This window comes from Lutra lutra, chromosome 4 (assembly GCF_902655055.1).
Source record: "Lutra lutra chromosome 4, mLutLut1.2, whole genome shotgun sequence".
NCBI lineage: Eukaryota > Metazoa > Chordata > Mammalia > Carnivora > Mustelidae > Lutra > Lutra lutra.
Window position 1 is genome coordinate 950,587 of NC_062281.1, and position 26,923 is coordinate 977,509.

Genomic DNA, 26,923 nt, shown 5'->3' on the forward strand with positions numbered 1-26,923 from the left:
TATCTGGCGGCCGGATTGGGTAGAAATCCTGAAGAACTCTGTTCTCCGGGAAATGACCGCCCTTGTGGGCACAGACAGCCCAGCTGCAGGCCACTCAGTCCTTGATGGGGGCAGGCGATCTGCAGTGGCAGGAGCAGGGCGTTGTGCAGGAGACCGTGCGCGCACCAGTCGGGGGCTGGGCAGAAGGAGAGGAAGAGAGGGAGTCCCAAGCGGACCCCCAGCTCAACACAGAGCCCCACACGGGACTGGATCTCGACCCGGAGCTCACGAGCAGAGCTGAAGTCGAGAGTCAGATGCTTAACTGGCTGAGCCACCCAAGCACCCCCCAAAACGTTTACTATGCAGCGTACAGCACCCCCAAGATAATTGGGCAAGTGCAGAAACACGGTCCGACCCAAACACGAGGAAGACGATGGACAAGAGGAGACCTGGACGGAGCGGACGCGCGGCTCTTGGAGGCCGACTTCAAGGCACGCGTTCAGGGCATTAAGGATTACAGAGTTTGGGCGGAGAACGGAAACAACGAAGAACCGAAGAACCGACAGCAAGTTCAAGAACGTAAACATACAAGAGCTCAACAGGTAAACCTGGTGGCGTCACAGACACGGCTGCGCTCGGACGCACGGGAGCCCCGGAGCTGGAACGTGACACCCGCGGGGGTGTCCGGGTGCAGAGGCCAGGACCGGTCTGAGGCACAGGGGACTCGCGCCACAAACGGAACAGACAGGCAGGAGGCAGCCACAGTGAAAGAAGGCATCAGGTCACAGCGGTGACAAACGCTATTAGCAAAACGGCTAAAACCAGAGCACAGCAGGAAAGTCCTTCCTGAGTCAGGAGGGCGCAGGGGGCTCCGTCCGTCCGCCCAGCTCCGTCAGTCCGCGTCTCAGTTTCCGTTAAGGTCGCGATCTCAGGGCCTGGGATCAAGCGGGCATTGAGCTCGGCGCTCAGCAGGGAGCCTGCGGGACTCTCTTTCCCTCTGCCCCTCCCCCACTTGCAGGGCAGTGCGTCTTCCTCTCTCTAAAGAGAATAAATCCTAAAGAAAATAAATTGCTTACAGGAAAAAAGATACATTACCTCCAAAGGGGTAAAAAATAAAATTAAGGAGCACCCGGCCAGCTCAGTCGGTGAAGCCTCTGCCTTCAGTTCAGCTCATGATCTGGGGGTCCTGGGATCGAGCCCCGCGTGGGGGCGCTGCTCAGCGGGGAGCCTGCTTCTCTTTCTCCCACTCCCTCTGCCTCTTCCCCATTTGTGGGTGAACTCACGCTCTCTCTCTCAAATAAATAAAATTTTTTTAAAAAAATTAAGGTGAGGGGCGCCTGGGTGGCTCAGCGGGTTAAGCCTCTCCCTTCGGCTCAGGTCATGATCTCAGGGTCCTGGGATCGAGCCCCGCATCGGACTCTCTGCTCAGCGGGGAGCCTGCCTCCCTCTCTCTTTGTACCTGCCTCTCTGCCTACTTGTGATCTCTGTCAAATAAATAAATCTTAAAAAAAAATTAAGGCTAAATAAACCCACCTTTGGGCAAACAGAACCTAGAGGGGCTGCGCATCTGGCCTTGCTGGGATCACGAACAGAAAATTTTAAAAATATGCTTTTTGAATATAGCTAGACTAAGCTGAAAATCAAAAAATTAGAGATACCCGGGGCGCCTGGGTGGCTCAGTGGGTTAAGCCGCTGCCTTCGGCTCAGGTCATGATCTCAGGGTCCTGGGATCGAGCCCCGCATCGGGCTCTCTGCTCAGCGGGGAGCCTGCTTCCTCCTCTCTCTCTGCCTGCCTCTCTGCCTGCTTGTGATCTCTGTCTGTCAAATAAATAAATAAATAAAATCTTAAAAAAAAAAAATTAGAGATACCCATATATTTAGAAATCCTGAAGTACAATTTATAATAGCCCACGTGCCAGAGGAGAAAACGATAAAGGGCGTGGACATGAACGTTTGTGACAGCGCCCCACGGGGAAGCTGAGCGCGGTGAGCTCGTCCGTGCATCTGGGCCCCACGGCAGAGCCTGGGTGGGAGTTCAGGTTTTCTCTACTGTTTTTTTTTTTTTAAATTTATTTATTTATTTTGCAGAGGGAGAAGGAGAGTCTCTGGCAGACTTGCGGCTGAGTGCAGAGCCCAACGCGGGGGCTCAGTCCCACCACCCCGAGACCACGACCCCAAGGCCACCTGAGCCGACACCGCGAGCTGAGTGTCTGACCACTGCGCCACTCAGGTGACCCTAAGCTTGTTCTCTTAAAGCAGGAAGCCGGGTACTGGAGATGCAGCCCACCCTGACCAGTTCAGACAGGGGTAGCGGAAGGCGGGCCACAGCGTGGCAGGCCCCAAACGAGGACAGGGCCCTGGGCTCCAGGCGGAGGCTGGGGACGGCGGCCCCAGGCACTGGCAGGAAACACGCTGAGCCGTCAGGGTCACCCTCCAGGACAGACCGAACCTGTAGCTCTCGTTCGGCAGGAACACGCGTGTGGCCACAACCGGTGGTGCTGGCTGCTTCCAGCGAGGCTCTTCGCGAACACACGGGTACAACTGGCCGCTCCGCGTCCGCAAATCCCAGGGCCAGGCGGCCGGAAGCCAGGACCCTTCGAAATGGCAGAGTAGAGGGACAGCGGCTGAGATCCGAGGGCCGTGGGCGCTGAAACTCCGCCTCGGGGGGAGGACAGTCCGCCGGCCGCGGCCACATCCCCTCCGTGAGATGCCCGTCAAGCTCGGGCGCCCACGGCCAACCGCAGGGAGAAGAGAGAACCGGGAGGCGACACCCGGTGCTGGAGCGGCGACTCCAAGCACCGCCAGCAGTGGCTCCTGACGCAGAGCCACCTGCGGCCACACAACGGCCATGAGGCCGTCATTCCGCACTACCCCGTGGCGGACCATGAGATGACACGCGACCTTCGGGCATGGCCTCCCCTTGTTACGAGGAAACGGACTCGGACTCGGAGGCGCCGACCCGTAGCTGCGCCTCCTTTCTGCACCGGCGCCCCCCCCCCCCCCCCCCCGCTGCTGCTCTCGCTGCTAGAGCAGGGGATCGGGACATTCGGGACATGCAGGTTTCAAGAACTGTGGAGCCGCGGCCAGCGAAACACCCCTGAATTCCCGCATTGGAACCTGAGGAGATTTTTGTGACCTTGTGACAACAATATCTTAGGTGTTAAAGGTGCAAGACTGAGACAGATGAACCCAAAATCGAGGTGTGGCCGTGCACGTCGGGAAATCAGCACGCGAGCCCCCGGAACAGGGAGAACCGGCCACTGGCTTCCCAGGGTGCGGGCTTGGGATACTTAGGATACTTAGGATGGGGTGTCGCACACAGTAAGCACTCAGTAAGTGTTTGTTGTAAGAAAGGCCAAGTGGAAGAGCCGTGAACTTCCCACCAAAACAGAAAATCAAAGGAAAGGGGCACCCGGGGTGCTCAGTCATTAAGCGTCTGCCTTCCGCTCAGGTCATGATCTCAGGGTCCTGGGATCGAGCCCCGCGTCAGGCTTCCTGCTCAGCGGGGAGTCTGCTTCTCCCTCTCCCTCTGCCCCTCCCCCTGCTTGTGCTCTCTCTCAAAATATTTTTTTAAAAAATGCAAAACTATATTCCTCCTTGCCCATTTTGAAGTTGACATTTAAAGTTTTTCATACCAAGTTTAAATAGATTGTAAAGGATCCCTATTTCTGATATAACGATGAGATTTTGAAGTAAAACCCCTGCTTTACCCTGCTGCTGAGCTCCTTGCCGACAGGAAGTGAGCCGCCAGGAATCCATGGTGAGAAACAGGACCACAGTGACCCCATCAGCACTTGCGGATCCCTCCAGGAGGCAGCCAGCCGCCCATCACAGTGTGCACAGCCCACCTGCCTCCCAGGCAGCCCCGACCACTGACGCGGGTGACTGTCCCTGGAGGAAGGCATAGCCAGACTTCAGGGATCAAACACTGGGGGCCCCGGACCCCACGACAGCCCCCCAGTGAGCACGGGGACGTCTCCTGGGCAGGAGAAGGTGGGACTCGGGCTGCAGCCCGTGGACCCGCCGTCTGGTTGCTCCCCAGTCCCTGAATGTGTTGGACACCATCAGACGCCCTCGGGAGAGGCCCACGCGGTGGGACCGGCAGCCAGGAGGAAGCAAGGTTCTCACTCCACGGCCCACAAAGCAGCAAACCCTTACCCGGTCAAGCCCCGGGATAAGACCGCAGCCCGAGGGAGACCCCCGTGCGCTGTGCCTGGACGCCTGGCCCACAGGACTGAGAGGACACCGGAGCCCCCCACGTGGGATGCATGTGGCAGCCACTGACAACCAACACGGGCTGCTCCTGCCGCAGCCGGCAAACACGGGCCAGTGACCAGGAGGCAGAAGCGGGAGGGGCTCCTGTCGCCATCACCCCAAGGACCCACCCGCATTAGTTCTCCTCCTCTGCAGGGCTCTGGGGTCTGCCGGGGCACGGGCCGGCTCCCAGCGAAGGCTTCCTCCGGGCGACGGAAGGACGGCTGGAACCGCGGACGGCGGCAGCTGCCCGAGCTCAGACCTGACCAACAAGGAAGCCAAGTGCATTTCTACCCCAGCCGGGGTGACACGCTCTGCCCCTGCGCGGGCTGGCTGCCTGTCCTCACAGGCACCGTGAGGACTGTGTCTGGACCCTGGGGGGCGAGAGTCCACGGGGGTCACACCCTGCCAGGAGAGACCCCAGCCCCGCAGACGCCCCAGCTGAGGGCAAAGGGCACGTGGAAGGGGCGGCGGGGAAAGGTCTGAGCAGCAGCTCCGGCCGCGATGGGTCCAGGAACAAGCGTAGCGACAGGCGCGAAGCTTCCTCCATATTTGTTCTGTGTGTTTGCAGAGATGAACTGATATCTTCTACTCTATTCTGGTCTCTGATATTTTCTTACAGAATTTACTTATTTTAGGAGGAGACAGAAAGAGGGCGCAGGAGGGAGGCGCAGAGGGAGGGGAGAGAGCCCCGAGCGGACGCCCTGCGGAGCATGGAGCCCACGGAGCGTGATCCCACCACCCTGAGACCACGGCCTGAGCCGAAACCAAGAGCTGGACACTGAGCTGACCGCACCACCCAGGCCCCCTGATTTTCTCATTTTTTTACATAAGACTTGTTGATACTGGTAAACTCTACCATTTGGTATTTAAGTTTCAGAAAACCCAAGTTCCGAGTGGGACACGAGCAACTCGGGGTGGGAGGCACACCAGCCAGCGGCGCACCGAAGGACGGACAGAGGACGCCTTCCTCCCAACAGAAGACGCGTCTCGTTAGGCAGAGGCACTTGCAAGTGAAAGTTCACGTTCGCGTGAAGGGCACGTGCCAAGGGCCTGAGCAGGTCCTCCTCTGCGGGGCTCTGGATTGCTGGGCCTGCGCCACACGGGCCTCGGCCAGCCGGCTCCCTGCCGTGTTCTGCGGATGGGGCACGTGAGGGGGATGACAAGGACGGACAAGGGAGAATGCATTTCTTCTTTCCTGTCTGCTGGTCCTCCTGCCACCCCAGCCACGGCCACGCAGTGGGCTCTGCGCCAGGACAAGGGCAGTCTTTCTGAACCTTGTCATGACCTCACCGGAAACAGGGGCCCCCGTCACCCCTCCTGGTACCCAGGCCGGGAACCAGAGTCCGGAGTCAGAACAAATGGAGAGGGACGTGCAAGTCAGCTCCAGAAAGAAGTAGCTGCTTCCAAAAAGCTTTTCTTCTTTTTTTCCAGGAAATGGTTAATGTTAGTCTGTAAACCCTCCACCTGACTAGGGTCCTTGCAAAGGCTCAGAGGGGAATCTCTTCACCAGGACAGGAAGAAAGACACTTGCGAGCGAATGCAGAGCTCACTCTTGGAGGGGGAGACGGCCAGATTCTGAGAAGCCGTTCAGCAGCTGTAAGACGGTGTCTGGGGTCATGAGGGGCCACAAGCCAGACTGGCGGTTGGGACATTCTGGCCGGGAGTGGGGCGGACGGGCCATCTGTAGGAGTCGCTAGGTTTGTAAACCCAGAGAGACACCAGGCTTGGCCCATCAGAAGTCCGACAGCAGCCATCAGAGTCCCTCACTGCTCCCAGGCAAGGGCCAGGGTCAAAGACTCGCAGCTCTCAGATGGGGGGGAAGCCAGCTGCCCCTGGAGGAGGGTCCAGCAACGCCGCAGTTTTCTCCCGACACTGGGTACTCTCCCCGTCCGTCCTTGGAGGAGCCGGCATCCACTGACAAGGATGAACCGTGCCCGGGGGCAAGGGGAATGCACGGACTTAGAGAGGACTCGGGCACAGGACGTAAACGGACATGGACCGTGTGGATTTGTGACAGCACCAGAGGCCTCTGTGTATGCACTGGAGGCCAATCGGAGTAGGCGCCTGGCTTGAGTCCACCGCCACCAGGCACGGGTCTGTGGGGCCATCCGGGCAGCTGAGACGGGTACGCTCAGCCTCTGCAGAATACTCATGTCGGGTCCTTAACCAATGGGGTCATTACAGCAGGAGAGCCAAGTGGGAGCCCAGGGAACCCCCATGCCCACCAAGACAGGGAGCAAGATGGAGCGGCACTTTCCTAGGGGAACCGCCAAGATCAAGGGCGACACCCCAGCCCGAAGGACCCGTGGGAGCACAGCCAGTGGACCTCTGAAGGAGCCGCCGTCCTCCCCAGAAACGGTGGAAGCACAACCGCCATCCCCACCAAAAAAAAAAAAAAAAAAAATTATGAATCTAGACACACACGTTACACCCTGTACAGAAAAATTAACTCAAAATGGGTCAGAGACCAGGGGCGCCCAGTGGGCCAGTCCGTGGACTGTGCAATTCTTGATCTTGGGGTTGTGGGTTTGAGCTATAGACCATCCCTTAAGAATGAAATATTTCTTAAAAAATGGACCACGGGGGCATCTGGATGGCTCTGTCAGTTACGCGTCTGAGTCTTGGTTTCAGCTCAGGTCACTGTCTTGGAGTTGTGGGATCGAGCCCTGTGCTGGGCTCTGTGTTCAGTGGCGTCTGCGTGAAGAGTCTCTCCTCTGTCCCTCTCCCCGCTTGTGCTCACACACTCTCTCTCTCAAGTAAATAAATGTTCTTAGACAACGGATCACAGACCCATATGTTCAACGGAAGGCGAGGAGGCTCCTAGAAGAGCGCGGAGAAACCCTGGGCGACCTCGGGCACGGCGACGATTCTCAGATACAACAGCAAAGCCGTCATCCAGAGCTGACGGTCTGGGCTCTCGCTCTGCGGCAGCCGCGGTCAAGAGAGCGAGAAGACGAGCCAGCCGCAGACGGGAGGAAATGCCTGCAACAGGCGCGTCCGGAAAAGACGGGCTGCAGGGACCCACCACGGAGTCCTGACACTCGACAGCGAGGAGACAAGCGGCACCGTTAAGAAGCGGGCCGGAGAGCTCACCGGCGCGGCAGAGAAGGCGTACAGTGGCGAATGACCAAATAAAAGATGTCCCACGTCACGTCATCGGGGAGATGCATCGGGGAAGCGAGATCCCACAACACACCTGCTGGGATGGCCAAAATCCAGAGCACCCACGACACCAGATGCCGGCGAGGACGCGGGGCAGCAGGGACGGGCACTCCCGGCCGGCGGGAGAGCAGAACGAGCTGCGTGGCTCATCGGCTGTAGCCCTGCACCACTCCGGCAGGGATGGCAGTAGCTGGGGAGACTGCACGGGAGCTGGGCTAGGGCTGCGCGGGAAATCACTGTACTTCCCCCAGCGAAGGGAACCTAAAACTGCTCTGAAAATAAAGACCTGGGGCACCTGGGGGGGCTCGGTTGATTACGCGTCTGCCTTTGGCTCGGGTCGTGGCCCCGGGTCCTGGGGTCGAGCCCCGCATCGGGCTCCCTGCTCCGCGGGGAATCTACATCTCCCTCCGTCTCCCTGCTTTTGTTGTCTCTCTCTTTCTGTGTTAGTAAATAAAATCGTAAAAAACAAATAAAGCCTTAATTGAAGAAAAAAAAAAAAACCCAGACAGACAGGTTTGAGGAAAGCAGGTGCACAGGTTCCCATCAGGCCTCTGTTGAACCCGCTGGTCTAGCCTTCGCAGAAGACAAATGAGTAATGGAAGATGGCAGACGACACTGAACTTGGACAGTGGCAGAACCGGTCAGAGGGACCGTGCAGGAGCAGAACAACCCAGCCTCTGGCACTCCGGTGTGGAACAGCGGGTCTGGCAAACGCCTTCCTCTCAACATCCCTCACTGGGAGGGTCCGGAGCTCCCCGCCCCCCGATCTGGCCAGGATAGCTCCACGTTCACTGCCTTCCTCAGGACTGCCGCCATACTCGGCGTTCCTGGAAGACTATGGCTCATGGGGCCACACGAGGCAGAACAAGGGTCCCCCCAAAGATGTCCACGTCGTGTTCCCCGGAGCCTGGGCACGAGCTGTGTCACATGCAGGAGGGAACGGGCTATGCGCCAGAGCCCCCCGAATCACACAGGTCCCTGAACGTGGGAGAGAGAAGGAAGAGCCCACTGGGGCTGCGACCTGGACAGAGGTCAGACAGACACGACACCGCTGACCTGGAAGGCGGCGAGAGGCCATGACACGGGCACCTCCAGAAGGTGAAGGACAAGGACACGGATTTCCCTTGAGAGCCTAAGAAAGGGTCACAGTCGCCAGGGCGGCACCCGTAAGCCACTGCGGCCCGTGTTGGTCGTCTAACTCACGGAACAGCAAGACGACCAGTCTGCAGTGCTTCTGACTGACCAGTGCACGGCGGTTACAGAGGCCGTGGGGACCGACACGGGGACTGACAGAGGAAACAAGACCGTTCTGGCGGTGCGCTGACCCCCCATCTTCCCGATGGACGGAGACAAAACCACCTGCTGGGGACACTTTCATGGTGCACAGACTTGGGACCTGCCCGGACGTCAGGAGGTAAAAGATAAGTGGTTGTGCCTCGTACGACCTTGCATCAGGACAGTGGCCCCGTGGCCGCAGGCAAGCCCACCAGGACTTTGGAGCAGCGTCGCGAGGCTGGGAACACCGCCCACCCCGGGTCCTGGGAGGCCCAGCAGGCTAACGGTCCCAGCAGTGCCCGGAGGCTGTGGCTGAGGCATCCGCAGGGTCCGGCAAGCTGCAGGCATCTGTGGGGAGAAGGGGGCCCCGCAGAGCCGCTGGCAAGCCCCCCTTCCCCGGCAGAGGTGCGGCTGTGCCTTCCATGGCAGGACGCTGGTCTCGGTGTGGAGGAGAGCCTGGTGGAGGCCAGGGTCCCCCAGGGCAGGAGAGCACGTACTGCCCAGGAGCCGGCACGACCTGCGGTCCCCCCGCGGGGACCCCGGCACCAGGCAGACACAGCTGGAACCCGTCGCATGAGCCAGAAGTCATGAGGCCCTCCGAGACGCAAGCAGCCGCGCCACGCTCTCCTCCCTCCCCTGGTGTCGCCGCCACCCCTCAGCCCACAGCCGCCGCCTCCTGGGAGGACAGCTGGAGGCAAGCCCTGACAGCAGGGTCCCTGTGGCGCCACACCTGCAGCCGGAACCGGGCCGCCACCACCTTGCAGCTCCTCCGTCGGGGACCCTGTGGGCAGCGGGGCCACAACCTCTGGGGGCACCTGCTCATCCGCTTCCTGCAGGTGGGAAGGGGGGCCCGGGACAACAGGGAAAGGCTTGGCTCTTCAGGAGCCAGAAGTGAACCATGGAGACAAGCAGGGCTGGGAAAGGCGCACGCGGGGGCCCGGCAGGCTGAGCAAGGGTGGGGAGTGGGGTGCCGGTGTGGGGCCGGCTTTGCCTCTCACTGTGCCAGGCCCAGAGAGGGGCCACTGCAGAAGAGCCACCGGACACCCAGGTGGACATCACAAGTGCCCTGTGGATGTCGGCTGGCCTCTCTCCTCGGCCACCCAGAGCTGCTGTGACGGCCAGTGCAGAGTGGCCAAGACGGCAGGGACAAGCAGCACGAGCCCTGCTTGTCAAGGCCGATCAGACACCGTCTGGCCCGATGACCTCCCTGATGCCGCCTCCTGTGCTCTGGCTGAGGATCTGGACAGGCGATTGGAAACGTGCGTGGTGGCGAGGACACCGGGGAGGGGACGCCCTCAGAAGGGACTTCTTAGAATAAAGTTGGATTGTGAGAACGCTTTACCCGTGTGGTGCAGACCCGGTGGGTTAGCAGATGGACACAGACTTGTTCCCAGAGCTCACGGGCCACGCGGCTACGGCGGTGGGGGCGGGGGTGGCGCATCCTCACCCTCCGGGTGCCCACGGCCTGAATGCGGCAGCTGAACAGACACCATCCGCGCCGACGTGGTTCCTGAGGGGTTTCCTACTGGCTCAGTGGTTCGCACCCGCATCTGCCGACCCCAAATGCCCAGTCAGAGCCCCCACCTCGCAGCAGAGAGAGGCAGGGCAGTGGGTCTGCCCAGCTCACTCTGCCGCCCAGAACAGCCGGCCTTAGGGAAGGAGGACTGGGCAGCCGGAGGCTCGGGACGCCCACCTGGGCAGCCCGGGGGCAGTTCTGAGGGATTTGGTGGGGGCCTCTGCCCACTACAGAAACTGGAACAGGGGCCTGGGGACAAACGTCTGTCTCTCCCTCGCCGACAGGGCGAGCGTGTTGTGAGCGTGGACGGCTTCTCCTGGGACTGAGAGCCAGCCAGGGGCGCAGGAGGAGATGGTTCTTGGCGGAACTGCCGAGTGGAGGGTAGAGCCTGCCCTGGCTTCCAGGGACAGACGGGACATCCTGCTCAGACTCGTCCACTCCCTCCCTCTTCTGCCTCTTTCCCAGCCCAAACCTCCTTCCAGCACATTCCATTTCTGTTTAAATGGCAGAGCCGCAGCCCACTAGGCCTAATCCAGAACCACGATTAATGTGTCGTGCACATGTAACTTCTCTAAAACCAGTAGCTAGCACTTTACAAACCTTCTGTGGTCCAGCCCTGTCCTCAGGACAAGGTCAGGCTCCTGTCCCAGCCCCCAGTGTGTGCGTACGGTGCTGGGGGCTCATCCTGGGGCAAGGGCAGCACCACCCACACGAGACCAAGCTTGCGTGAGGGTTGAGACCAGCCACTCTGTGGGGGACAGGCCAGGAGCCAAATGGGGGTTAGGAACCTGGGAGGGAAACAGAGAACACAAGGACCTCTCTGTGGGCACGAGGCCTTGGGCACAGGGTCACCAGGGTGCAGGCTTGGGAGACCGGACAGCGGAGAGGAATGGGACGAGGGGTTTGCACTTGGATGTGGTGAGGCCGGGCTGGGGGCCGCAGCGGGAGTATGGACTCCAGGCACAGGACGATGGTCTAGTAAAGACGCGGCTTGGAGGTCAGTGTCCAGAGACCAGGTGGAGGATGGCCTCCCTGAGAAGATGGACTGGGGGCGCCTGGGGGCGCGGTTGGTCAAGCGGTAGACTCTGGACTTCAGCTCAGGACTGAGAGATCCAGCCCAACCTGGGACTCCCCACTCTCCCTCTCTCTACCTCCTCTCTCCTCCTCCGCCCAAATAAAAACATCTTTTAAAAGGGCACCCAAGGGACGCCTGGGTGGCTCAGTTGGTTGGACGACTGCCTTTGGCTCAGGTCATGATCCTGGGAGTCCCGGGATCGAGTCCCGCATCGGGCTCCCAGCTCCATGGGGAGTCTGCTTCTCCCTCTGACCTTCTCCTCACTCATGCTCTCTCTCACTGTCTCTCTCTCAAATAAATAAAATCTTAAAAAAATAAAAATAAAAAATAAAATAAAAGGGCACCCAAGAGCGAGAAGAGGCACAGTGGGACACTAAGGTGGTGTCCCCCCTCCAGTCCCCAGGACGCCCACCAGCCCCAGCTGACACGGATCCAGCGGGAGGAGGGCGCCCCCCCCCCAACAGCGGGTGAAAGGCTCCGAGGGAGAGGGACTCCCAGGCAGGCGGAACCCCTGGAAGCCAGGCACCGGGCCAACCCCGCCCAGCCCTGGCCGGACTAGCACGGAGCACCCTGTGGGAGAGAGGGCCGGCCCGCTCCTCCTGCTCCAGGAAGCACCACAAGGCTCCTCGAGCGCGCACACACTCCCATTCACACGCAGCACGCGTGTCCCAGCCCATGGCAGCCCCCTTCCCGCCAGCCCACCCCCAGTCCCGGCCATCCCAACAGGCCGAGAGCGGATGCGGGGCGCGCAGGCTCTCACCTGCGGGGGCCTCTGGGCGCTCAGGGTCGGCGGGCTGCTTGGCCGACTGGCCGGTCTTTGGCGGCGGCTGGCGCGTCCCTCCTGGCTTCCCTGGGGGAGGGGCGCTCAGTGCGGTGGACGCGTGGGCCCACCCCTTCCCATCACTCCCCCCCCCCCACCCCTTCCCATCACTCCCCCCACCACCCGCCCCCCCCCCCCCCCCCCCCCGCCAGGCGTTTATGGGCTACGTGGAGACCAGGTGCTTCTTGGCTGTGAGAGAGCGCCCACCCGGGGTGTGTCCTCCACGGCAAGCCGGTGTCTCCCCTGGGGTGCCGCGGGGGGGCGCCGGTGAGCCCAGCAGGCAGGACCACCGGGTCCCAGGTCCTGAAGCTCAGGCTCTGAGAACTCAGGTGTAGCCAAGTTCCCCGAGGCGCACTCTGCCCCACCCGCACCCCAACGCATCTGGTGCCCTTGTCCGTGTGCGTCTCCCTGCGAACCCCGGCCGGTGGCCTGCTGTCTACCTCCCCCTGAAGCTTCAGGGGCGAGGGCTGAGTGGGAGGAAGGTGCTCCCGGCAGGGCTATGCCGGGCAAACCAGTCAGGCCTGTGTAGCAGAGCGGGCTGGGATGGGGCCCTGGGCGTGGGTGTGAGTCAGCAGCCCGGGGCTGGGGAAACGCTGGGGAGGAGGCTGTCTGGGGCCTCCTCCCAACAGGAAGCCTGGGGACGCCAGCACTCCCACTGGTCCTGTGCAACACCCCCCCAGGGTCCTCCCCGAAAGGCCTGTGTTCCTTGGGCCGGGGAGCTGCACCCCAGCCAGCAGGCATCATGAGCGCCTGCCCCATGCTAGGACAGGCTGGACAGGGCCCTGCTACCCCATCTCAGTCCACAACAGGCCATCTGGGCCTGAGAATCCATCTCCACCAGCCACTGGCAGGAGGCCACCAGGCTGGGCGAAGAGTTGTGTCATCTCCACACAGCCCCCAGGCGAGCTTGGGCCCCCATGGAGCTCAGAGGAGCCCACTGGCTGGGGGCTCACAGGCTAGTTGGGCTGGGGTTGCCCGTGGCCGGTGAGGGTCTCCCCTGGATGGTCAGTGTGACTGGGATGCAGCCATGGACCAGGGGCGGGGTGGGGGCAGGGAGGAGGCGCTGGGCGGCCCAGGGCAGGACCAGACTCGCCGCTCCGCACAGCCAGGGATCTGGTTGCCCAGAGTCACCTCCTCCAGTTTCTCGGTCTGCCTCCCAGTCTGGCCGACGAGGCCTGTGGCCTGTAAAGTCCTGCGCCCTGTGTCAGCACGTTAGTCAGCCCTCGCACCCGGCTGAACCACCACGCCGCTGAGTCCCTATAAACTCCCCAGCGTGGCCCAGCCCAGTGAGTGGGGCCCGGGAGGCCCACAGGCAGCGCAGGGCCCGGAGCTGCCAGCCACAGGCACCGGCCCAGGGGCAGGGCAGGAGCAGAGGGCCCGCCGTGGCCTCCCAGCGATGCCCGCTGCACCCGCCTGATCGCGGCTGGTTAGCGATGAGCCCGGGCCCCCAGGAGGCAGACAAGCTGGTGAAAGGCGCCGGATCAGGGCCATGTCAGGGAAACGAAGTCGGGCTCGGAAACCCCGAGGCAGGAGGGCGGGCAAGGCACAGCAGGCCTTGGGTCAGCAGGGCCCTGAGGCCCAGCCCCCGCCCCCTGCTGCAGGGGGCCCTCGGGACGAGGTGGGGGTGGCCCCCGCAGAGCACGTGACCCGCAACACGCAGGCTGCCCGGGGACGCCCCAGGGTGGCCGAGCCAGAGCGGCCCAGAGCAGCTGAGGGGCCAGTGCAGGCCACTGCGCTGGGGTCCAAGCCGGTGGCAGTGCCGGTGCCCACTGCGGACATGGAAGGCTGTGGGGCAGGGGGCCTGCCGGGCTTGGGTCCCGAGCTGCTGAGGCTCCACGAGGTCCAGCTGTGCCTGGCCCAGGAGCAGCTGCTGCTGGAGGACCGGCGGCGGCAGGTGCAGCTGCAGATGCAGCTGTGGCAGGAGGCGCAGCTGTGGCAGGAGCAGCTATGGCAGGAGGAGCAGCTGTGGCGGGAGCAGCTATGGCAGGAGGAGCAGCTGTGGCGGGAGCAGCTGGAACAGCAGCAGGCCTGGGTGCGAGTGGAAGGGCTGGAGCTGGCCCTGGCGCTGGAGCAGCTCCGCAGCGAGGGCCTTGAGGTGCTGCAGACCCAAGGCCAGGTAAGGGGGCGGGGAGGCCCCGGACAGCTGCGGGGGCGCGGGAGCCATTTGAGCATCGCACGGATCCCTGCTGCGGCCGGCTTGGGGGGTGATGGGGGCCGGCTGGGGGCCGTAATCAGGCGCTCGAGGCGGGTGCCCCCTGCACAGGACACTCCAAGGACCATGTGGCAGCCATTCTGCACAGGGTGGCCCAGGGCTGCGCAGGGAGAGAGCGCCCAGAGAGGATACTCGTTCGGGGACACTGAGGCAGAGGTGTTCGTACAGAGGACCCAGGCCTCCTAGCCAGGTGGGCCAGCGCACGGAGCTGCTGGAGCAGTCGTTGGCAGTGTGCGGGGCGTGTGGGGAGAGGGTGCAGCAGGACCTAGGTGGACGGTCAGCAGGTAGCAGCGGCGAGGAACATGCCCACCCTCTCCCCACCCCAACGGGGCTTCCTGCCCAGCTGCCCGGCTGCCCGCCGCCTCCACTGTTTACTGCAGGCTGTGTCCCCAGGGCTTGAGATCACAGCAGAAGCGTGCGGCTCTGAGCCCATCATCCTCATTCCAGAAAGGCTGCAGACGCCGCTGGGGCTATTTTGGGAAACTAGGGTCTAAACCCAGCTTGGCGGGGAAGGTCACGGCCACCCCAGCAGGGCGTGTGCGCTGCGAGCCCTCTGCGCTCCAGGGACTTGGGCCAGCCCCACTCCAAGCAGAGGGGCTGCATCTGGGGCATAGGGTGGGTGGTCCGTTAGCCAACACAGACCCCGGTGCAGGCCTGGGTGCCAGAAGGGCCCAGAACTGCAGCAGGAAGGTGCTGATGGCGTCACAGAGAACTCATGATTGCCAGGACAGAGAAGAGATGCGACTCAGGGAATGAAAGGACCATAGGGGAGGGGGGAGGGATGAGAGGAGGTGTCCTTCCTGACCCACAGCAGGACAGAACCAAGGGCAAGCTGTTGCCATTCACTCTGGGGGCGGCTATGCATAGGGTGACCTAAGAGAGCAGCTGCAGGCAGAGAAAAACAATGGGACGGCCCAGGTGGGAGAGAGGGTCAGAGTGGTCCACACTTAGCTTGAGAATCCCTCACATGCATTCTAAGTGAGCTCTGTTTCAGAACCTGTGCCCAGTGCACCTGGGCCTGCATCCCATCTCCACGGGCTCTAACGCTGTGCTCCTCCGAGCACTGCCCCTGAAACCCACCCAGGGGGACAAGTCTCACGGTCAGGGTCTGGAAAGGACTTCTGAGCTCTGAATCCTCGGTCGGCCGAGCCCAAGCCCAACTCAGAGACCCCCTGAAAGCCACTGTCCAAGGGAAGGGTCTTCTCAGAGTGCCCTGGGGGCCACAGCAAGGGTGTCCCAAGTCAACGGCAGCAGCGGTGCTCTAGAGGTCAGACTCGCTTGCCAGCCACAGCTCTTGGCTCCGCCGCAGGGGAGGACGTCTGCCGCTTCCCTGGTGCAGCTTTGGGCCCCCCTTTCTTGCTGGTCATCTTCCTGTGGGGGAGGGAGGAAAGGTCAAGGAGTGTGAGCTTAGAGAGGCCTGTGTGCACTGACAGCCTCACACCGCCACCCCAGACCCCCTTACCCCAGCTTCCTGTGGCTTCTGGGCCTACCAGCTTGGTCCTGCTTTGTGGCCTGAGGGTGCCAGCAGCTCCCCAGCGGGATGGTTTCGAGGACCTCTGGCCCAGCTCACCCCCTTGCCCTTTCTCACCTGCCTCTACTCTCTGGTCCATCCGTCCTTCGGTCCTGGGCCCTGACAGAAGCCCCAGGCTGGGGGCTTCCTCCTAACGCACATGCCAGCCCACTCTCGAGAATGCTCACGCCTCCTCACTGCCCGCAGCCCCCCTGGGACACCGACACTTCTGGGCCCCCAACCGTCTCTTGTTCCAGCTTTGACACGTGTTGTTGTCAGGGCCTGGAAGCAGTGCCTTCCTCCCTAACCCAGGTGGCTGACTCCAAAGTTTGTTTCCCTGGGGACAACCTCCTTGGCACAAGTTGGGTTGCGTCTCCCCCACGGCGCACCAGGGTCACCGGTGTGACCCTGTGCCTGTGTGCCCACCACCTTCTGGTGGGGGGGGGGGTGTCTCAGAGCGTTTGGGGAAGGAATGAAGGAAACTGAGAGCAACCCTAGCAACCGAGAGGACAGCATCATGTGGCAAGATGGACAAGGAGGAGGATGACCCGAGATCGGCAGGAACAGGATTCGGGCATGGATTGGGGAGGGAGAAGCCTTGGGCAGGGCACTTGGCTTGGACACATGGTTGACCATAGGGCAGGCCCTAAGTGGGATCTGATGGGGAACTAGGGTTCTGAGCAAGGATCATAAGTGTTTGGGGACTAAGGACTTCTTGGGGGGCAGTGTGTGCTCACCGGGCCACCTTCCGCATGGAGTAATGCTAGCAGCGAACCTGCCGAGAGGACTCTCAGCGTGCGTGTGGGGTCCTGTGCATCGCCATGCTGCTGCAGGGGGAGGGTCCTGGTGTGCTGCGGGATCCATGAATGTGGGCTTCCCTGCTGGGGTGTGGGGTGTGGGGTTGCGGTGTGAGCGCTTCCCACGTGCATGCGGGGTCTCTTGTGTGCGCGCGCGGCGGGTCTCGTAAGTGTGCAGGGGTCCCTGTGGTGTCCCAGGTACGGGGGGCGGGCAGCCCCGGTAGGTGCAGGGTCCTCCGTAGGTGGACGGGTCGGCGTGTAAGGAGGCAAGTGCGTGTGGCCTCCCTTGTGTGTGCCGGACGCCCTGTAGAGTCCTCGTGTGCGCGACTGTGGGGTCCGACCTACGCGGGGCGGTGGGGGGGCACCGTCCTGGGAGGGAACTGGGGTGTGGGAAGGGCCGTCGTGCGCGCAGGCGTGCGGGGGTCTGTGCGCGCAGTGTCTCCGTGCGCCAGCGGGGTCCCAGGAACCGGTGAGTACTGTGCGCGGAGGGCGGGGGGTCCTCCGTGAGGGCGTCGGGTTGGGGGGTGCCCGGTGTGGCGAGGGACCCCCGGTGCTCGCGGGGTCCCCAGACCCGGGGGCCGCCCCCGGCTTGGCGCCGCCCCCGCGGCCTCACCTGCCTCACCTGCCGCCCCCGCTCGCCGGCGAGAAGCCCCGCCCCCTCCGTCGGGCTGGCGGTTTCCTAGCGACTGAGCCGGAACTTCCGAGTCACCTCGACTTCCGGGGCGAGGGTCAGGGGTCAGGCATAGGGACCTCGAGCTCCGGCGAGCGGATGGGCGCCGGGGGCGGCGGGGGGCGGGCGGGGGGCGGCGGGGGGCGGCGGGGCCCGGGCGGCGGGGCCCGGGCGGCGGGGGCCGGGGCGCGGCGGGGGCCGGGGGGCGCCGGGGCGCGGGCGGCGGCGGAATGCGGGCGCGCCGCGGGTGGGGCCGCCCCGCCCCCAGGTGCTGCCCGGGCAGGCCGGCAGCGGGAGCGGCGGGCGGGGCGGGGGCGGGCGCGTGAATCAGGCCGCGCGGCGGGCGGGCCGCGACGGGGAGTGGCTGCCGGACCGACCGGACCGCGAGGCCGCTGGGCGGCGGTCGGCTCCTGCTGCCCTTGTCCCGAGACCCCCGCGCACCTGGCCAGGTAGGGCCCCCTCCCCGGGCTCGAGCGGGGCGGGGCGCGCCGGAGGGGGTGAGGGGAGGCCGCGGCCGGGCCCCCGGGGGTGGGGCGGGGACGGCGCGCGCGGCGCCCCTCCGCGCGGCCTCACCTGGGCGGCCCCTCCCCCGCCCCCTGCACCTGGGTCGGGGCCGAGCGCCGGGCCGGGGGTAGGTCGCCGGGGCCGCGTGTGCGGGCGTGGACGCGAGCGCCCTCGCACGACGCCGGCCCGGCACGAGCCGAGGGGGAAGGGGCCCCGTACCCCGGGCCCCGAGGCCAGCCCGCCCGGGCCGTCCTTACTGGCTCCCGCCCTCGCGGCCTAGCTGGAGCCTGGGGAGGTAGCTGGGCCTGGCCTGGACCCCTCCCCGAGGGGGCCCCCGCCCCGGGCTCCTTGGACCGGGGGTGGCCGGAAGGCCGACGCGCAGTCTGGTATCCTGCTTGAAGTGCCGGGAGAGCGAAAGGCCTCGGTTCCCTCGCGCCCACGTCCCGGAACTGGGGCGAGTGGATGGGACACTGGGCCCCGGCAGCCGCCGGCTCCATGCGTGCATGGAGCCCTTTTGGCCCTGCGGAGCACACCCCGAAGACTACGGCTCGGCTTCAGTCGGCGAGTCCCAGCGGGCGGGATCCCACCCCCAGCCCCAGGCTTGCGCAGACTTCTGCCGGGAACCCGCGCTCCCGCCCGTACCTAGCGCACGCTCACTGCGCCTTGCGCTCCTTCCAGTCCCCGACAAAACCCACCTCCTACCCAGGTGGGAAGGCCCTAGTTAGGGGCCCTGGAGGATTTGTCCGCCTTGTGCCTTGTGCCCGGGGTCAGAGGTCAGCAGCAAAGGAGCTGATTCCTGCTGAGTCACCGGTGGGGTGGGACGGGTGTCCCTCCCTCTCTCCCTTCGGGCAGGCGTTCAGTAGGCAGATGTGTGAGGGGGAGCGCCGTTGGGGCCCTGTCAGGGGCTGGAGAGGGGCCGCTGGCCAGTCCACAGTTCAAGGGTATGCACGGTGAAAGGAAGAAAAGCAGTGGGCTTAGCGCTGTTGCTGTGTGAGGCCATGCAGGGCCCCCTGGCGTGGGCACGCAGGAGGGCACCCCCTTCCTGATGAGTCCCACCTGCTACGGTGGTTCCTGGGTGCCTTGGCACTGCCCTCCTCCCCATAGCTACCAGCCTGGACGGTTTCTGTTGACTCCCTTTCCCAGTGGGGTTGGAGCACAGGATCCCTCCTGTGTTCCCTCAGCTTGGGAAGGGCTCTCTCTCAAATGTAGGGAGCACGATCGTGCCCCCAGGCCCTGCCTGGTCCAGCACAGACCCCATACCACGGAATTCCAGTCTTCCCACCCCCCACCCTCTGTCGGGTCCTGGGGGAGGCCCCACTACAGGCAGACCTGCACCTGGTACCCTGGTGCAGTCCGCCCGAGACCAGTACGGGCATCTCTCGTGTAGCTGCGCGGAGTGATGAGGGACGGCAGATCTGGTTTCCTGCAGACCCTCTCCCTGGTAGCATGTCCCACCCCCACTGCACATCCAGTTGGCCTGTCAGTCCCCAGGGAGAGTGGACAGGGAAGGTGCCTCAGGTAATCGTGCACAACAAACAGTCTTGACCCCGACTCCGTCCAGTTCCCAGCTGTCTCCGAGCACCCAGTGACCCCGGCCGGTCAGCAGCACCCAGCCGCTCCTGCAGACCGGGGCACACTGCACTCTGGCAGGACCAGCATCCAGGAGCCTGGGAGCTAGGCGGGATCTGAATCCCGCTCAGTCCTGGCCCCAAGCAGTGGCTGGGGTTGGGGGGACCGGGCCTGGGGCTCCTTCCAGGGTAGGAGGAGGACTGTTATCCGGGCGGTTCAGGGATTGGAGGTTCATGACCCCTGGGGGTTCAGAAGAGCCCCCCCCCCCACGGTGGCCTTCCAGAGCTCATGGCCACTTCTGTCAGCCTAGGCCCCCTCGCAGGCCCCTTGGGGAGGCATGTGGACTGGAGTGGACCAGGCAGCGTTCAGGTGTCCTCCTGAAGTGGGGACAAGGGGAGAGGCACATATGGAGCCCGGGATGAGCCTGATGGCCACAGCCGAGGGTTCAGGCTACATCCAGAGCCGGGGGGCGGCGGGGCAGCAGGGCCTGACCAGAGATGGAAGATCACCCCCCGCGCACAGCCCTGGGCTGAGCCATGCTGGACTCCAAGCTTGTGCAGTGAGAGGAGGCTGCAGCCGGATCTGCCAGGGGTGTGGTTCTGGGAGTTTTATCTAAGGTGGCATGGTGGCTGGAAACGGGGAGGGATGGGCCAAAGAGAAGGGAGTGGTCCTGGTGGACAGGGACAAAGGGCAGGGGTCAGTTTGGAGGGCCGTGAAGTGTGCCAATAAGTTGTGGGGCTTGGAGTGTGTGACCCCACAGGACAGCTGCGGGTGTGAGAGGACTGCAGACTGAATGCTGGGTCCTGGGACAGAAGTGGTGACAGGTTTTGTAAGCTGAGCTCAGGTTGGGCCAGGCACGGTGGCAGGCCAACCCTGACGGCTGCATTTTACAGTGGGGGTAATGAGCCAGTGGGGCACAGTGACCGGCCCTGAGGCCCCACTCACGCCCCTGTACTGTGGACACAGACACATAGGCGGGGGCCACCTGGCATGTCAGCACACACTGTAGTTCAGGGCTTATGAAAATGAGCTCATGCCCAAATGAGAAGAAAACAGCAAATACAATAAAGAATTCGGCCTGGATTATATTTTCTTTATACCAACAACCAGAATGTATTGGGTTGTTCTTTTTCGTAATAGAGGTACAGAGAAGTACCTGGGTCACGGGCCGTCCAGGAACCCTGAGTGGGGGCTTTGTGCAGCCAGAACCCCCGACTGGAAACCAGGGTGTGGGCACTCCAGAGGTTCCGGTGAGAGGAGGGGCCCCCGCACAGAGTAACATGAGACAGGGCCAGGGCACCTGTACCTGGGCCCCCTGCTGGCCTCCCCCCCCAGCTAGGGGACATCCTGGGGCCCAGGGGTGCCCAGAAGGCCTCCACGTGTGGCCTGCACTCCACAGCCCACTCAGGGTCACGGACAGCCCTTGCTACAATGTGTGTCCACACACGGCAGGGTCGGGGGAGCAACCCCAGTTCCACTGCCCCAGGAATGTGTCTCCTTGCCCCTTCCCCAGGCCCCTGGCCCCGACATGGCCCGTCGCTCCCAGAGCTCCTCGCAGGGGGACAACCCGCTGGCTCCGGGGTACCTGCCGCCTCACTACAAAGAGTACTACCGCCTGGCGCTGGACGCCCTGGCCGAGGGGGGTCCCGAGGCCTACAGCCGCTTCCTGGCGTCTGAGGGGGCACCTGCCTTCCTGTGCCCGGAGGAGTTAGAGCACGTGAGCCGCCACCTGCGGCCCCCTCAGCATGTTGCCCGCGAGCCCCCTGAAGGCAGCCCCCCCGACGTGGACATGGATGGCTCCTCGGGCACCTACTGGCCCATGAACTCAGACCAGGCAGTGCCTGAGCTCGACCTAGGCTGGCCCCTGACCTTCGGCTTCCAGGGCACTGAGGTCACCACACTGGTGCAGCCACCCCCGCCGGACAGCCCCAGCATCAAGGATGAGGCTCGAAGGATGATTCGCTCCGCCCAGCAGGTGTGCCTTCGCAGGCTGGGTGGTTAGTTGGGGGAGATGCCTGAGCTGGAGCCCCAAGCCTGAGTAGGAGTGGGGGGGGCAAGCCCCACCCCACCGGCTGGCCACGCCCCTCCAGCCTTCTTTCTGGGTCTCGTGTTTGCCTATTGCACACTGTGGTTCTGCCTGCCCTCCGACGCGGCCAGTGTCCAGAAACTCCAGGGCTCTGGGATGGCTGGGCCCCCTTCCTGGTCTGGACTTGGGGTTCAGAGAGTTCTCTCTAGTCGAACCTTTGACCCAGGCTTGGCCCCACCAAACAGGAACCAGAGATGGAAGCTGAAGGCAGCAGGTCTGGAAGCCAGAGGTCCCAGACTGCCCTGTGCACTCTGGAGCGCAGTGTCCTCGCAGGGCCAGAGAGCTAGGGCCTGGGTGGTGCCTCTGGGGCGGGTTGTGCGGTTGCATTTGCCTCGTCCCTTCCCCAACACGAGGGAGGCTCTGCCTGCCTAGGGCTCCATCTTGGGCCTGCTGGCAGCCAGCAGCCCCACACCCCCTCTGGTAGGCGTTCTCCTGGCTCCCCTTCCCTGGCAGGGCCTGCTGTCCCCAGGAGGGGCCAGAGGGCGATCTGCGGTTCTGGGTGATCCTGCCGCCTGCCCAGGTAGGCAGGAATGGCGAAAGAATGGTGGGGACAGCAGAGGGGTCTGTTCTCTGTCCCTGACCCGCTCCCCCGCAGGTTGTGGCCGTGGTGATGGACATGTTCACAGACGTGGACCTGCTTGGTGAAGTGCTGGAGGCGGCGGCACGCCGCGTCCCCGTCTACATCCTCCTGGACGAGATGAACGCGCAGCACTTCCTAGACATGGCCGACAAGTGCCGCGTCAACCTGCACCACGTGGACGTGAGTGACCCCGGCGGGGGTGTGGGGGGGAGGTGGAGGGCGCCTCATCAGAGACCTAATGCCTCTCCCCCAACCCCCAGTTCCTGCGCGTGCGCACTGTGGCGGGCCCCACCTACTACTGCCGCACTGGGAAGTCCTTCAAGGGCCACGTGAAGGAGAAGTTCCTGCTGGTGGACTGTGCCGTGGTGATGAGTGGGAGCTACAGGTGCGCCCAGCCCGCAACCCCGACACCTCCCCCACCTAAGGGCAGCCTCTGCCCAAGCCCTGGTCCAGTAGCCCCTGACACGGCGCCCCCCCCCCCCCCCCCGGGTCCTTGCAGACAGGACACCACAACTGCAGGCGGCCTTCCGCGCCCCCCAACACCCCCCCACACTCGGCCCCGCCCCTCTCCTTGACTCTGACCTTGACACCCCCCCCACCCGCAGCTTCATGTGGTCCTTCGAGAAGATCCACCGAAGCTTGGCGCACGTGTTCCAGGGCGAGCTAGTCTCCAGCTTCGATGAGGAGTTCCGCATCCTGTTCGCACAGTCCGAGCCTCTGGTGCCCTCGGCCGGGGCGCTGGCCCGCATGGACGCTTACGCGCTGGCTCCGTACGCGGGAGCCGGGCCCCTTCTGGGCGGCCCGGTGACCGGGGCGCCGACCCCCTTCTCCTTCCCCAGACGAGCACACCTCCTGTTCCCACCGCCGCGGGAAGAGGGCCTGGGTTTCCCGTCCTTCCTCGACCCCGACCGCCACTTCTTGTCGGCCTTCCGCCGGGAAGAGCCAGCGCGGATGCCGGGGGCAGCCCTGGAGCCGCACACCGGGCTGCGGCCGCTGTCGCGGCGGCTGGACGCGGAGGCGGGACTCGGGGGCGAGCCCGCGGGCCCGCGGGGCTTCTTCCAGGCCCGGCGCCTGGAGACCGACTCCTTCCAGCGGCACAGCTACGCCGCCGACGGCGCAGGCACGGTGGAGAACTTCGCGGCCGCGCGGCAGGTGTCACGACAGACGTTCCTCAGCCACGGGGACGACTTCCGCTTCCAGACCAGCCACTTCCACCGTGACCAGCTCTACCAGCAGCATTACCAGTGGGACCCGCAGCTGGCGCCGGCGCGCCCGCAGGGCCTGTTCGAGAAGCTGCGCGCTGGCCGCCCGGGCTTCGCAGAGCACGAAGACTTCGCGCTAGGGCCCGGGCCCTGCTTCCCCGAGCTCGGCCCCGACGGACACCAGCGGCTGGACTACGTGCCATCCAGCGCGTCACGCGAGGTGCGCCACGGCTCAGACCCCGCCTCGGGGCCGGGGCCCCGCGGCCTGGAACCCAGTGGGACCCCACGCCCCAACCTGGGCCAGCGCTTCCCGTGCCCGGCGGTGGCGAGGCTGGGCCCGGATGCCGCGCCCGACGCAGAGCCCGAGCGCAGGGGTGGGCCCGAGGGGCGGGCGGGGCTGCGGCACTGGCGCCTGGCGTCCTACCTGAGCGGTTGCCATGGCGAGGACGCCGGCGAAGAGGGCCTGCCGGCGCCTATGGAGGCTGAGACCTATGAGGACGACGTTCTGGTGTCCGGGGGCCGAGTGGCCCCCGGGGACCTGCTCCCTTCAGCCTCCCGTGCACCCTTCCCGGCCAAGGGCCTGGTGCCTTGCTCCGGCGGCGGCGACAGCCCAGAGCGCGAGGGCCTGGAGGAGGCAGGTCTGGCCAAGCAGGACTCTTTCCGCTCCCGCTTGAACCCGCTGATCCAGCGCAGCTCACGCCTGCGCTCCTCTCTGATCTTCAGCGCTTCGCAGGCCGAGGTCGCCGGTGGGGCCACGGGGGCCACCACTGAGAAAGCGCAGCTGCTGCACAAAGAGCAGGCGGTCAGCGAGATGCTGGGCCCTGGTGGCGAGGCCGTGCGCTCCGCCACTTCCACCAAGGTGGCCGAGCTCCTGGAGAAATACAAGGGCCCGGCGCGTGATGCTGGAGGGGTGGGGGCCCCAGTCACAGTTGCCAGCCACAGCAAGGCTGTTGTGTCCCAGGCATGGCGGGAGGAGGTGGTGGCGCCAAGTGGGGCGGGAGGCGAGCGCCGCAGCCTCGAGAGCTGCCTGCTGGACCTGCGTGACTCCTTCGCACAGCGGCTGCACCAGGAGGCAGAGAGGCAGCCGGGAGCTGCCACGCTTACTGCCGCCCAGCTGCTAGACACGCTGGGCCGGAGCGGCGCCGACCGGCTGCCCTCTCGCTTTCTCTCCGCCCAGGGCCGCTCTGCCTCCCCACAAGGGCGGGTCAGCCCCCCGCTGGAGGGGCATGGGCCACGCCAGGCACCTCACCCTGAGCCAAGAGGGAGCCCCACCTCTGCTTACCCTGAGCCAAAAGGAAGCCCCACCTCGGCCTATCCCGAGCGCAGGGGTAGCCCGGTCCCCCCTGTACCAGAGCGCAGGGGCAGCCCGGTTCCCGCTGTACCGGAGCGCAGGGGCAGCCCGGTTCCCGCTGTACCGGAGCGCAGGGGCAGCCCCGTCCCCGCTGTGCCCGAGCGCAGGGGCAGCCCCATCCCTGCTGTACCGGAGCGCAGGGGCAGCTTGACCCTTACCTTCTCTGAGGAGTCTCCGAAGACTGGGACTGCGGAGGAGACGGCTGGCGGCCCCATGGAAGTCCTGCGCAAGGGCTCCCTGCGTCTCCGCCAGCTGCTGAGCCCCAAGGGTGAGCGGCGCACGGAGGAAGAGGGCGGCTTCCCAGCGCCGCAGGAGAACGGGCAGCCGGAGAGCCCCCGGCGGCCGTCGCTGGGCAGGGCGGATAGCACGGAGGCGGCCACCGGAGACGAGCGGGGCCCGCGGGCGCGCACGGCCTCCGCCACGGCCAACGCTTTGTACAGCAGCAACCTGCGGGATGACACAAAAGCGATTCTGGAGCAGATCAGCGCCCACGGCCAGAAACACCGCGGGATCCCCGCGGCGGCCCCGGGCCTGGCTCACAGCAGTCCTGAACTGGGCCGCTCCCCAGCTGCTGGCGGCCTGGCTCCGGATATGTCCGACAAGGACAAATGCTCTGCCATCTTCCGCTCGGACAGCCTGGGGACCCAAGGTAGACTGAGCCGTACACTGCCAGCCAGCGCGGAGGACCGCGACCGGCTGCTGCGCCGCATGGAGAGCATGCGCAAGGAGAAGCGCGTCTACAGCCGGTTTGAGGTCTTCTGCAAAAAAGAAGAGGCCGGAGCCCCAGGGGCGGGGGAGGGCACAGCGGAGGAAGACACCAGGGACAGCAAGGTGGGCAAGTTCATGCCCAGGATCCTGGGTACTTTCAAAAAGAAGTGAGCCTCCTGGTCCCCCAGCCCCCGACCAGGCGCCTGCCTCACTGCCCCCCACCAGGAAAGATGCCTGGCGTTCCCAAGGACTCGGGGTGGAAGCGGCGGTGGTGGAGCGCGACCCCACCTGGAGCTCGCCCAGCTGCGGCCCTGGCCTGGCCTGGCTCCTCCCTCACGCCATGCCTTACTCCTCCAGCTTCACCTCTGCCGCAGTGCCCCAACGGCCCCCGTCCTAGCACCCCCGTCCACCATCTCTGGGCTTCAGGCCCCTCTAGACCTGCACTCACCTCAAGGCCTTTTTGTGCCTTAGGCCCCACCTTTTCGGGGGCCCATCTTTTTGTGCCTCAGTCCCCCATCTTTGGGGGCCCCAGATCTCAGGGCTTCCGTGTCTCAGGACTCCCCTCTGCTCACTGCTCCCCTGCCCAGATGCTTTGCCACTTTCCTGCGTGCCGGCAGCCCAGCCTCTCTCTCTCCCGGGCCGGGCCGGCGTCTCCCCCTGCACCCCGCGGCTCCAGGCTCGCTTCCTACCCTGCTTGCATTCCTCCCGGTCTCCCTCTCTGCCTCCTGGCACCCTTCTCAGTGGCCATTCACTGGAGGGGGGGTGGGGCAGAGCTGGTTCGGGCAGCTTGTGATGGGGGTGGGATAGACCCAGACCCAAAAGGGGTCCGTCTCAGGAAGCATGGTCCAGGGGTTTGCTGATGGGGCGGGGGGGGGGTGCCCAGGGGACTCCTGAGAGACCGTCCTGCCAGAACTGAGGCCGGCCTGGTGGCTCTTCCTGTGGGGCTCCAGCCAGCACCCCAGCCCCCGGCAAGGGCTGAAGGGCTGAGAGCCTCTGCGTTTGTAACACTCGGAAGCCGAGTCTGGATGGAGGCTTGTACTTGAATCTGAGGGCAGGGGTCCGTGCAAGGGTGCAGGACCCCTTCACGTGCCCTGTTCTGGATTCTTCCTTGTCACCAACTTGCGAAATGGAAGTTTCCCCGCTGCCCATTTCTGTATCTCTTTCACTTCTGGACAGTGACTTTGATTTGGAATAACACGTTTTGACACCAAATGCTTAGGAAGCGCCACTGTAAGTGCTAGCATTGGGAAACTAGTATTTCTGCAACCTTTTTTTTTTTTTTTTTTTTTTTTAAAGAATAAGAAATGGCAGTCACTCAGCCTGGGAAAGGATTTAAGGAACGAGGCCATTGAGCCGAGGTGGCAGTTCTGACTCCAGGCCCCTGGAGAAGGGCGGTGGGGGTTGGGGGACACTGGGTCAGGTGGAGGGGGTCACCGAGGAGCCAGATGCTCTCCAGTGTCCCTCGGCCTAGAGGCACTTGCTAACCCGTTTGCTTTCACATGTCTCGGCGCAGCCCTTGTCTGTGTCCTCCACGTCGTGCTGAATGACACATGTCAAATGTGATTCTGCACATCTTGGTGTTAACAATAAAACACAACAACACATTCCTAAATATAGATACCTCCCAGTTAATACATGGCAAACGTTAGT

The 26,923-nt window shown here is 64.2% G+C and overlaps 2 protein-coding genes across 9 annotated transcripts; one reads left to right on the forward strand and one right to left on the reverse strand.

The window, feature by feature from the left end:
- Positions 1 to 7,794: 7,794 nt before the first annotated feature.
- Positions 7,795 to 12,160, reverse strand: LOC125098586 (uncharacterized). Of its 6 annotated transcripts, XM_047727545.1 has the most exons (4): positions 12,025 to 12,160; positions 10,418 to 10,937; positions 10,016 to 10,183; positions 7,795 to 9,503 (listed from the first exon to the last, which is right to left on the reverse strand). In XM_047727545.1, exons 2-4 carry the CDS (start codon positions 10,679 to 10,681, stop codon positions 8,850 to 8,852), a joined length of 1,086 nt encoding a protein of 361 aa, XP_047583501.1. In that variant the 5' UTR covers positions 10,682 to 10,937; positions 12,025 to 12,160; the 3' UTR covers positions 7,795 to 8,849. The 6 variants fall into 6 exon arrangements, with proteins under 6 accessions (XP_047583501.1, XP_047583506.1, XP_047583504.1 ...); XM_047727550.1 differs by lacking the exon at positions 10,418 to 10,937; XM_047727548.1 differs by lacking the exon at positions 12,025 to 12,160 and having other exon boundaries at positions 10,016 to 10,151; positions 10,790 to 11,386.
- Positions 12,161 to 14,049: 1,889 nt separating this feature from the next.
- Positions 14,050 to 26,889, forward strand: FAM83H (family with sequence similarity 83 member H). 3 transcript variants are annotated; one of them, XM_047727530.1, is made up of 5 exons: positions 14,050 to 14,200; positions 20,860 to 21,321; positions 22,028 to 22,192; positions 22,273 to 22,397; positions 22,618 to 26,889. In XM_047727530.1, the coding sequence occupies exons 2-5, from the start codon at positions 20,875 to 20,877 to the stop codon at positions 25,442 to 25,444; spliced, it is 3,564 nt and encodes a 1,187-aa protein (XP_047583486.1). In that variant the 5' UTR covers positions 14,050 to 14,200; positions 20,860 to 20,874; the 3' UTR covers positions 25,445 to 26,889. The 3 variants fall into 3 exon arrangements, with proteins under 3 accessions (XP_047583486.1, XP_047583487.1, XP_047583488.1); XM_047727531.1 differs by lacking the exon at positions 14,050 to 14,200 and adding an exon at positions 17,518 to 17,722; XM_047727532.1 differs by lacking the exon at positions 14,050 to 14,200 and adding an exon at positions 17,781 to 20,177 and having other exon boundaries at positions 20,857 to 21,321.
- The last annotated feature ends 34 nt before the right edge of the window (positions 26,890 to 26,923 follow it).